This window comes from Dermochelys coriacea, chromosome 17, assembly GCF_009764565.3.
Source record: "Dermochelys coriacea isolate rDerCor1 chromosome 17, rDerCor1.pri.v4, whole genome shotgun sequence".
NCBI lineage: Eukaryota > Metazoa > Chordata > Testudines > Dermochelyidae > Dermochelys > Dermochelys coriacea.
In genome coordinates, this window is record NC_050084.1 from 7,980,531 (window position 1) to 7,992,822 (window position 12,292).

The window sequence follows — 12,292 nt, forward strand, 5'->3', positions numbered from 1 at the left end:
ACTGCGGAAAAGGAGCTGGGGGTTATAGTGGATCACAAATCGAATACGAGTCGAGTCATCAACATGAGGCAGCTGCAAAAAAGGCTAATCTGATTCTGGTGTGTATTAACAGGAGTACTATATGTAAGACACAGGAGGTAACTGTCCCACTCTATTTGGCACTAGTAAGGCCCCTGCTTGATTACTGTATCCAATTCTGGGCACCACACTTTAGGAAAGATGTGGACAAACAGGAGAGAGTCCAGAGGAGAGCCACAAAAATGATAAAAGGTTTAGAAAACCTGACCTGTGAAGAAAGGTTGACGAAAATTGGTCTGTTTAGTCTTGAGAAAAGACGACTGAGGGGTGACCCGACAACAGTCTTCCAATACGTTAAGAGCGGCTATCAAGAGGAGGATGATCAATTGTTCCCCATGCCCACCGCAGGTAGGACAAGAAGTAATGGGCTTAATCTGCACCAAGAGAGATTTAAGTCAGATATTAAGAAAAACTTTCTAACTATAAGGGTAGTTAAGCTCTGCAATAAGCCCCCAGTGGAGGTGGTAGCATCCCCATCACCGGAAGCTTTTACAATCAAGTTGGACAAACACCTGTCAGGGATGGTCCAGGATGGTTTACCTGGTCCTGCCACAGGGCACTGGGCTTGACTTGATAATTTCCTCAACATCCCTTCCAGCACTACATTTCTATGATCCTATGATGCCTTGCCTCAATTTCCCCATCCGTAAAACTTTAAGATCCTCAGATGAAAGGCAAGATGAAAACTCCAATTAGTTTTAATTAATCTAAAGGTAGCCTCGGGCCAAGACTTTTGTGTTTCTTTGTTTGTTTGAACTGGCAAATCTCTCAACCTGATTGCATATCAAATGACCTCTAAAGAGAGTATCAAAGCAAGCAAATTATGAAAGAAAAGCTCAAGGTTGAGTACCTATTGCATTAAGGATCTTTGTTGCCAATTAATGGCATAGGAGTGGACAGAACTTTGATTTTGTCCCTCTTGCATCTTTCCAGGGCTTCTCACCACATAAATGGTGTTTCCTCAGGACTAACAATATACGACGTCTGAGGGCCATGTTCTCTTTTCTACTGAAAACCTTTTGTGCTGCTATTAGAGCTGAAGGTCATTGGAAAGGTAATTTCCTCCAGATTTGCACTAAGATTTTAGAACTTGTCTGTGATTTCACTGCCTCTTGGCTAAGAAATTCAAAAGGGCTTAACAGACACCGTAACAAAATCTCTGAATACATCTGACAAAACATAAAACTCCACCTGACAGCAACTGTGCAAGCAATTTGATTTCAAGCACAATGGACGGAGATTAAAAGAAAATGAAAACGAGCCTTAACTACTCCATCCAAAAGTCAAACATGATTGACTGGGGCATCATCACCAGTGGGTACCTGAAGCTTGTAGGTGTTTGGGGGAAAAGGGAGAAGAAAAAAAGAAACCCCACCATTATTCCTAAGAATACACAAAATTGTCAAAGCCATCTAGGGAATTTAAAAACATAACTTCTATTAAAATTACTGGAAGATCTGTTTCTAACTCCTCTGGACCGCTCTGAAAATCTCAGCCAAAGACACCATGACATGCCAAGAGCCATTAAGTCCGGCAGCATCTTTTCTGTTACAACATGCATTGCATGTTGTAACAAAACACTGGCAGATGCGCTCACCGCTGCTGAAACACTCAGAACTGGTGAGAAAGGAAAGCACAACTGGGTTTTAACTTGTAAGGCCCATCTTTGAAAGCCATCGGAACATAGCGCCAAATACGGTAGCTGGGTTTTGAAAAGAAGGAGGGAGTGGGTAATGTTGTGGCCCAAAAGTACCCTTTGTAGGGTACCCTTTGTAGCTATGCAAGCCAAGCTATGCATACTCAAATCTAGAGTCAGGACATATGCCAGTCACTGCAGGAACACTTCCTCACACTACAACCATCCTAGTGCACAAAAAAACATGACTGGCCATGTGCATTATTACCTTCCTCTGAAATATGGCTAGTCATTAGACTACCACCAGAGCCAGATATCAGACTTGATAGATCCAGTATCGCATCTCCTCTGTTACTGTCATCAGACATGATCCATGTCCTGGAGACTCCACGCTTTAGTACATCACAGAACTTTATCAGTCTTACTCATTCACCCCAAATATCGCCCCTCAAAAGCCTTATCAAAGAGGGAGAAAATGAGGCTCTTCCTCCAACAGCAACAAGATACAGCGTCCTTGCCCCATACTCCTTGTGCTCCAGCTCACATTTCAGTTGAGTTGGGCAAGAAGGAAGCCAACAATATTGTAACTAGACAAAGTCTTTCTAGGACTAAAAGGAACAAGGTGAGAAAAGCCCGCAGACTGGATTTGATTAGTAGGGTTTTTACATACCTAATATGACTAGCCAGGACATCTTGAACATTAGACAGTCCCGGATCCGAAAGGGAATCTGAACAGACAGACACAGGAGACAGAGACCTCTCTTTCTCCTCAAGCAGATCAAGTTTCACCAAGGAGCTCGTCTCATCCTCTGAGTTATCCTCAGACACAGAGCCAAGGATGAAATGAGAATGCAGGTTCAACTCCAGGGGCTTTGTGGTAGGGGAAGACTCCTCCATAGTGACTCCAAAGTGGGCTCTTAGCACTAAGAGAGAAAAAAGCAAGAGCTGAAGTTAGTGTTAGCTCCTAGGGGAAACAAGAAAGCCTTCAAAAGCAGGGTTCATTTGTGGCCAGACACACACTGTTGAAATACCATGTCTGACACTGGGTAAGAGACCAGGATCCAGACTAGTCACTTGTGTTATTTCAATAGCTTTTCTGTTTGTACAAGCATCAATGCAACTGATCATTCTAATCTGTTGCGAAAGCTGCTGACTTAGAAAAAGCTACAGGAAGGACAAACAATCTTTAAGCAGGCACAATTTTTGTTGGAAAATTCATGGTTAGAAAACCAATATGGAGACATTTATTATTATTTAACGTTTATATTTTGGTAGCGTCTAAAGGCCAACCAGGTTGGGGCTCACTGCGCTAGATGCAGCACGAACATATAATTGGCAAAGAGCTTACAATCTAAAATACAATACACAGCAGAGGAATGGGACAAACACGCAGACTGGGGTGTGATGATAAAATCAAACATCCACTGGCAGTCTTTTACTTGGGACCAAACGAAGGGCCAACTCAAAGAGAGAAGGTTGGCTGTTTTACAAAATATAATACAAATGTTTGGTGCTGTGGTTGTTTTTCAAAAATCATGTTTAATGTATTTTTTAAAAGAGGTAGCATTCTCATCAAATTCTAGCTGGTCAAGCTGCCATTAGAGGGGGACAGAGAGCCACACCAAGCAGGCCTGGGTTACATAAGCAATGGCCAAAAACCACAATCATTGAAGAAAAATCACTTGCATTGACTCAATAATATGAAATCAGCATAGAGCCACACACTGAAACACTATCAGATTCGGGATGGTTAAGAATAACTAACCTCTCGTAATCGCTGCAATTTGAGTAGCTATCCACCTCCAAAACGAACTGGAAAAGAAGAGACAAACATCAATAAATACATAATAATACTTTTGATATACAGCTCCTGTAATCAGAGGATCTCCAAGCTCTTTCAATTAATCATCACAACACCCTTGTGACATAGGTATGCTACTCAATGTACGAAGAGTGAAGGAGAGGCACAGAGAAGGTTAAATGATTTGCCCAAGGTCATACAGCGAGCCAAAAATGGAATCCAGAATTCCTGACTCCAAGTCCCATTTGACTACAGACTATGCTTCCTCCGATTGGTCACTCACAAGACAATACTTGGTAGCTTTGCGAGCAATTTGCTAACACACAACATCTAAAGGCCCTTTCACTCAACCTGTATTTTTTGTTACTGCAAGATAGAGGGGGGAAGGTAACTTAGTTTTTTTTTAAAACGCTGGGGGGAAAAATTGAGTTTAGTGCTGTGAAGAGAGGGAATAAAAGCACACATGGTGCAGGCAGGTGCCTTGGGAATTTCTCCCACGCAGCTGTGCCAATATGTCTCAAGCCTGTCTTATGGAACCTCCTTCTATTACAGCCTGAAAGCTTTTCACACAATCCTCCCACTGCACCTCCATCCGGTCCTGCCCTTGCGTCTCCTACACAGCAGTGCCAAAGCACATCAGCCCTGTCCTGGGGCTTTTACCGAGCAGAGGTTGCCAATTGTGCTTAACTGTGCCCAATTGTGGAAGGTGAATGGGACAAACAGGGACTATGAGGAGACTCACCAAGCTCATTTTTAGTTGCAGTCTAAGACAAATAACAAAAAGCTAGCGTGACTCAGGAAAAATACTCCCATCCATCCACATCTAGTGCCAAACAGGCTTTAAAGTGATCCTGCTCGACATGTACATAGTTCTGACTGGTGAGCCAGATCTCTCCTTGTACAAGAAGGGCAACCTTTTACTAACCCTGGATAGCTTTTCTTCTTGTAACTCAAAAGACTGCACTTTCAAATACAACATAAAAAAAAAAAGATGCCATTAAGTTTCAGTTAAGATTGGAAATACAAATCAGTAACTTCAAAGAAAACTGCTGTAGTTTAAACAAAAAAGCAACTGTTAGGGAGCCAGGAAATTCAAAGAGAAGGTTACGGTTTAAAAAAAAATTGGAAGTATGGAAAAGCACAGATCAGCTGGGTGTGGGGGATGATGTGGGGGTCAGAGATAAGGTCACCCAAGCAATCAAAAAGCCTTATCTAAACTGCAATTATAGCCACATTAGGAAAACTACAAGAATGTAGCAGAGTTCCCTTAACATGAACAATCTGGTCTGGTCTACGCAGGCAAAACCAATTCACATAATAACATCAATAGGACACAATCATGTTACAACTGGACGTCTTTGACAGTTATAATTGTACTATAGGCAAGACAATGATATCCTAAAACACCACACAGTTTCTTTTCATCAGTGACTGAAAATTAAGAATGCATCTGACTGGCTTAGTCAATCTTACTGTGATTGTGCATGGGTATATTATTTAGAACAAACTGCACCTGTGTTGACAACACAGCTCCTGGTTTCATTAGGGCCATATGCAGCCCATAAAAAAAAAAAAAGCCCTGATGAATACTTAACCACTTTGTGGTTATAAAGACTGTATTTATTCAGTTTTGGGATTATAAAACCTATGTCAATGTACCTGGTTTAGTTGTTTGGTTTGGTTTGGTGGGGGATGGTTTGAAAGGGGGGGGGAGCAATTATAAAACCTGCATCTATACGCCCAGAGCAGAGATTATACTGTTTGTGAAAATTCCTGCAAACTGAGCCACATGGGCAGATCTTGTATACCAAGACCTATTGAAGAGAACAGGGAAGGGGTCTGCCCCGACAGCTTTGTTGTAGAATCACGGTTTAAATTATTAGCCCAAACTCTCCTAAACCAGCCAAAGGCACCTTTACAGCCAACAAACCAAGGCCAAAACCCACACTAGGAGACCTTCCAGGAAAGGGGGGAGGAGGGGGAACCCCTTGTTTTTAAGACTCTCATCTCTCAAAAATGCCTTGTTCAATTTGCATCTGATTTGCCCAAAAAAAATTCTACTCTAGCATCAAATCACACATGGAAAATTTCAGCTGTATTGCTCTAGTATTGGCACAGTTAGTGTAGTGGGGGGAAATAATCTAGGTTATGACATAAAGCTAGCTAGAGAGAGAGAAGCTACTGTCTCAAACACTTAGCAATTATACAGTCTCTTTCATCTCAGGAGAGAAAGAAATTTATAAGCATTAACTAAGTCTTGGACCACCGCCATTAAGCAAAAAGTGCTCTCTTTTGCAGATGAGGAAACTAAGGCACGGAGAGGATAAGTGGTTTGCCGAACAATTCAACGACAACCCACGAAACACCTCGTCCATGCTCAAACCACTTGACCATTCTTCCTCTCAGTGCATCTCTACTCAAAAACAATCATCAGTGCAACTCAATCCTCTTTGATAGGCCATGTTGTCTATAGCCAAAGCCACAAACATTCTTTGTTTAGATTTCCATGAACAGTTACTGGGCAGCGGGTAAGTAGCTATCCACTCTGTACTTGTTCTAAATATGTTGAAACTTTCCTATTTTTTAAAACTGGATTTCAGCTTTGCTTTTTCCTCAAATTAACTGTAGCCCTTTCCAAAGAGCTTCTCAGAGAAGCCAGTTGGTTTTCTTACTGTGGAGACAGGATTCTAAAATCCCAAGAAAACCTGGTATGATGTACATTTTTCGTGAAAATTTAATTGTCCAAGTTTGAAATACAAAATATGTTTGTTTAACTGTGCTTGCATTAAACACCTGGGTAAGGGCCTGATCCTGCACCACTAAAGTCAACCAGGAGTTTTGCAACAGACTTCAGAGGGGCTGGACTGGGCCCTAACAAAAGACTGGCCATATCCCCTTGACAACAATGCTCTCCTGCTCTCTAAAATCCCTTGTTTCTAGGAGGTTTCAGATGTTGTGAAAACAATTTGCAAGGCAAACTTTGCAGAGACTGAGGTGACTAAAAATTGCACAGCAAGGTCCAGATTTAGACCCTGATCCTCCAGCGACTTAAGAACATGCACAATTTTATTCACATTGGGACCACTCATGTGAATAAAGACAGGTTTCAGAGTAGCAGCCGTGTTAGACTGTATTCGCAAAAAGAAAAGGAGTACTTGTGGCACCTTAGAGACTAACAAATTTATTTGAGCATAAGCTTTCGTGAGCTTATTTTATTGCATCCGATGAAGTGAGCTGTCGCTCACGAAAGCTTATGCTCAAATAAATTTGTTAGTCTCTAAGGTGCCACAAGTCCTCCTTTTCTTCATGTGAATAAAGTTACACCTGGGCATAAGTCTTTGTAGGATCAAACCATATTCTCCTTTTTGTTCTCCCCTCCAGATCAAATTAACCAACAGATCGAACATTTGTTTTTGCAATTGCCCAGCACTGCAGACTCAACAAGAAATCTACAAGCCAAGCTGTGCTCTTTAGGTAATAAAGACTTTGCAATAATGTTGATGATGCTCAAAGCATGGCAGAACCCAGAGCTCACTCTTCCAGAGCTGCATGAACTAACATTAGTATAAGATTACTTTGTCAGAAGAGAAGTGAATACAAAGAATTGGGAGGCAGACACAGGGAGCAAAGCTGTGAAGAATAATTGGGCCTATCGAGTGGTAAGAAAGTACCATTCATTTTCAGTAATTTTTCTCCCTCTGAAATGCCATTTAGAATGTCACTAATTTAATTTTGCCTCAAATTTAACTTTCATTTAAAGAAAAATATATTTTACAAAACTATTTCTGAAGTGAATTATTTTATTGATTTCTTTTTCATTTCAGGGGAAACAAATTGAATGGATTTTTTAAAAAATAGATCAGTGTCTCCACAACACTTTGGAGAGATAAAGCACAATATAAATTCTAATAATAATGACAATGAATTCAAGTAATCCTAAAAAAATATACAGCATTATTACCATTGACAACCAGAAAGTGACTAAAAACAACAATAAAACTGACCAGTCCTGTTATAGTTGTTTGCTTTCGCTGAATTTGAAGGTGAGCAGCACATGTATCTAGACTGACTTTGGAAGTCAGTTTCCAGATCAACAAATCCCACATTTAGGGGTAAAGTCACAACTTCTTTAAGGATACCTAGGTATGTGGGTGAGCATCAGGAAAGCCACAACCATCTGCCTACTTTCCTAGGATATGCCCAATACCACTGCATCTGAGGACCGTCTCTGGAATCCCACTTCTGCCAAGAGACATCACCACAGAATTAATGGGCCACCATCCTGAGCGTTCTCTTAATCTGAACCAAGAGGACAAAATCAGACCGAAGAATCACCCAGATATAATTTAGGAGATAATGTTTGTACTTCCCGGTCCAAGAGACACAGACAAGGTTTTCATCTTGGGGCCAAAAGACCAAACACATCAAGACACTTGACCATAGCCTTTAACAGGCCGAGAGACTACTTACACTTGATCTTAGCTCTGAGGAGCCGAGAAGCTCCTCTGCTTTTTCCATTCCTTCTACCTGAGATTTTATTCCCTCTCCATTTATACTAGTTTCTTTCTAGTTTATCATTTGTTCTTCAGTTTCAGTTGGATACTACCTACTTCCTGTCCTAAACTGCTCTGCACCACTGAACAGCCGTCAAACATAGCGTACTGTAAAGTGCTTTTGGATCTTTGGATTCTACTCCTTTTAAACCTCCCAGTATATTTCACTCTACAAGTCTCAAAAGGTTAAAATAAAATCCAGATTATGAACAACAGACCCAATTCAGAAATCCATACACATTCAGCAAAGCACTTAAGCATGTACCTAAATCCTATCCAAGTCAATGAGATTAAGAACATGCTTAAGTGCTTTGCTGAAGTCCCATTGACTTCAGTGGGATTTAGGCACATGCTTAAAAGTTTTCGTGAACAGTAGTGGATTTAAACACAGGCTATAATGTTTCCCTCTGTTATCTGCCTCCTTATATAATTTCAGAGAATGTTCCTATTGAAAGAGTCAGCTCTTCTACCACCCGGGGAGGTGGGGGCCAGAGATCTCTTTTGCAGTATCTAAAACTTCCACACTTGAGCCCCCTCCGGCATTTAGAATTATTATTATGCACTATTTGTATTGCAGTAGTGCCTAGGAGCCCCACTCATGGACTAGGACCCCATTGTGCTGGGCACCATAAAACACAGGACAAAAAGATAGATCCTACCTACATACTGGGGCTTCCACTACTCTCCCAGCCTTTTCCCCATCTCCAGATGTTTATTTAGAGTCCTCAAATTTATTTACTTTAAATTAAAAGGGATTTTGATTATTCTTGTTTTCAAAGAAAGAGGCAGAAAAACAAACAATGGTAATAATAGGTAACAATACCCAAGCACACCCACAGTATCCCAGGGACCAGAGCTAAGAGACCATACAAACACTATGAAAGAATCTTCCCACATGGCTGGATTTTATGAACAGAGTTACTATATAAGCAATGCATTAAGACACACAAGCAATTAAAAAGATATCCTGCAGCTTCTTAAACTACAATTTCCCAGTCACTCTTGAACTCATTGGGAATTACATGGTCTCAATACAGCCCACAAACAACAGGCCTGGAGTATTTACAGGCAACCTGCCCCTGCCCATCCCCTTTGCGTCACAGTGAAATCTGAGCTGCAAGAAGCCCTACTCCTGAGCTATCTCCATTCACGCTCACTGCCACCAGGGACTTCCCCTTATCACAGTGGCCGTATGTACAGAGAATGGTAGAGGAAGAGGCAAGAGAAAGCAGAGGGAATCGCAGCATCTCGATACACTCAATCCCACACTCTGTGTGCATGAAGCACTGACTCAGTGCAGCCGGCGCCTCACAAAGCCTGGCAAGGGCATTACAGGGGCACTGACAACACACACATATGCACCCTCTCATTTACCATCACCTATCCTCTCTCAGGTTTCAGAGTAGCAGCCGTGTTAGTCTGTATCCACAAAAAGAAAATGAGGACTTGTGGCACCTTAGAGACCTCACCATCTCCACACCATTCCTTACAACCAAGCCACAGCTCACGTTCCCCAGCCCTAGCAACAGAGCTCCTGAGAACATTATACCACCCCAATCACAATTACCTACCCAACCCTGCCCCCGTAGCAAGGTTGGTGAGGCCATTCACACTCACTCCTCCTTCCTCCAACCATCTCTAATAACTCACTCGCCTACCCTCACACAATCACATTTAAAATAGCCCCAATCCAGCATCAAAACCTTCTCCCTTATTTCCAATCCTATACCGTGGTGAATATATTACTACCTTCTCTGGGACTGGGGATCCCTGCCAAGCTGGGGCAGAGTGGGTCCCCACCACTTTCTAGAGCATTCGGGATCCCCACCACCCCAGGGGAATCCCCCACATTTCCTAGAGCACTGGGGATCCTATCCAGCCCAGAGGCCCTCCCATTTCCTAAAACACTGGGGATCCCCGCTAGGCCAGGGCTAAGCCCCCCCTACACTTCCCTGGGGTCCCAACTGGGCCAGGGCACCGGGGGTCCCTGCCGGGCCAGGACACAGCCCCCCACTTCCCGGGACACCAGGGGTCCCGGCAGGCCAAGGGATAAGCCCCCCACTTCCTGGGGCATCAGGGTCCCCACCGGATGGAGGCTGAGCTCCCCCCACTTCCCGGGACACCAGAGATCCCAGCCGGGATGGGCTTGAGCCCCCCTTATTTCCCAGGCACCGGGGATCCCAGCCGGGCCGAGGCCAAGCCCCCCCTTATTTCCCAGGGATCCCAGCCGGGCCGGGGCCAAGCCCCCCCTTATTTCCCAGGGCACCGGGGATCCCAGCCGGGCCAGGGCCAAGCCCCCCCTCATTTCCCGGGGATCCCAGCCGGGCCGGGGCCAAGCCCCCCCTTATTTCCCAGGGATCCCAGCCGGGCCGGGGCCAAGGCCCCCCATATTTCCCAGGGCACCGGGGATCCCAGCCTGGCCGGGGCCAAGCCCCTCCCTTATTTCCCGGGGCACCGGGGATCCCCGCCCGGCCGGGGCCAAGCCCCCCCCTTATTTCCCGGGGATCCCAGCCTGGCCGGGGCCAAGCCCCCCCCTTATTTCCCGGGGATCCCAGCCCGGCCGGGGCCAAGCCCCCCCCCCTTATTTCGCGGGGCAGCGGGGATCCCAGCCTGGCCGGGGCCAAGCCCCCCCCTTATTTCCCGGGGATCCCAGCCTGGCTGGGGCCAAGCCCCCCCTTATTTCCCGGGGATCCCAGCCCGGCCGGGGCCAAGCCCCCCCTTATTTCCCGGGGCAGCGGGGATCCCAGCCCGGCCGGGGCCAAGCCCCCCCCTTATTTCCCGGGGCACCAGGGATCCCAGCCCGGCCGGGGCCAAGCCCCCCCCCTTATTTCCCGGGGATCCCAGCCTGGCCGGGGCCAAGCCCCCCCTTATTTCCCGAGGGCACCGGGATTCCAGCCAGGCCGGGCAAGTCCCCCCCCTTATTTCCCGGGATCCCAGCTGGCCGGGGCCAAGTCCCCCCCCTTATTTCCCGGGGATCCCAGCCTGGCCGGGGCCAAGCCCCCCCCTTATTTCCCGGGGATCCCAGCCCGGCCGGGGCCAAGCCCCCCCCTTATTTCCCGAGGCACCGGGGATCCCAGCCAGGCCGGGGCCAAGCCCCCCCCTTATTTCCCGGGGATCCCAGCCTGGCCGGGGCCAAGCCCCCCCTTATTTCCCGGGGATCCCAGCCTGGCCGGGGCCAAGCCCCCCCTTATTTCCCGGGGCACCGGGGATTCCAGCCCGGCCGGGGCCAAGCCCCCCCCTTATTTCCCGGGGATCCCAGCCCGGCCGGGGCCAAGCCCCCCCCTTATTTCGCGGGGCAGCGGGGATTCCAGCCCGGCCGGGGCCAAGCCCCCCCTTATTTCCCGGGGATCCCAGCCTGGCCGGGGCCAAGCCCCCCCCTTATTTCCCGGGGATCCCAGCCTGGCCGGGGCCAAGCCCCCCCTTATTTCCCGGGGATCCCAGCCCGGCCGGGGCCAAGCCCCCCCTTATTTCCCGGGGATCCCAGCCTGGCCGGGGCCAAGCCCCCCCCTTATTTCCCGGGGCACCGGGGATTCCAGCCCGGCCGGGGCCAAGCCCCCCCCCTTATTTCCCGGGGATCCCAGCCTGGCCGGGGCCAAGCCCCCCCCTTATTTCCCGAGGCACCGGGGATTCCAGCCAGGCCGGGGCCAAGCCCCCCCTTATTTCCCGGGGGTCCCAGCCTGGCCGGGGCCAAGCCCCCCCCTTATTTCCCGGGGCACCGGGGATTCCAGCCCGGCCGGGGCCAAGCCCCCCCCTTATTTCCCGGGGATCCCAGCCTGGCCGGGGCCAAGCCCCCCCCTTATTTCCCGGGGCACCGGGGATTCCAGCCAGGCCGGGGCCAAGCCCCCCCCTTATTTCCCGGGGATCCCAGCCTGGCCGGGGCCAAGCCCCCCCCTTATTTCCCGGGGCACCGGGGATTCCAGCCAGGCCGGGGCCAAGCCCCCCACCCTCCGAGGCCGGGGGGGCCCCACCAGGCCGGGCGGTCGGACGTGCTCTCCCCCCACACCGGGGAGCCCTGCCGGGCTGCAGAGCGGACCGGCGCCCCTCCCCCCCGGGCGGGCTCGGCTCACCTCAGGGTGGCAGCTGAGACGGGGCGCGGGCGCTGGCGCTGGCGCTGCCCCTGCAGCCCCCGGCCCGGCCCGGCGCTGGCTGCTGAAGCCGCCGCGGCGGAGATGGCTGACCCACGCTCCCATTCACTGTTCCAGCCGGCTCCGCCCCCGAGCGCCG

The 12,292-nt window shown here is 48.0% G+C and overlaps 1 protein-coding gene across 3 annotated transcripts in view; it reads right to left on the reverse strand.

The window, feature by feature from the left end:
• ACACA (acetyl-CoA carboxylase alpha) overlaps positions 1–12,292 on the reverse strand; it is a 186,415-nt gene extending 174,123 nt beyond the window's left edge. The window contains exons 1-3 of one of the 3 annotated variants that reach the window (XM_038375923.2): positions 12,136–12,292; positions 3,480–3,526; positions 2,385–2,637 (exon numbers count right to left, since the gene is read on the reverse strand). In XM_038375923.2, the coding sequence (XP_038231851.1) occupies positions 2,385–2,611 (227 nt within the window). In that variant the 5' untranslated portion in view covers positions 2,612–2,637; positions 3,480–3,526; positions 12,136–12,292. Of the gene's footprint in view, positions 1–2,384; positions 2,638–3,479; positions 3,527–12,135 lie in introns of those variants that run through there. The other 2 variants (XM_043499553.1, XM_038375920.2) reach the window with 2 other exon arrangements.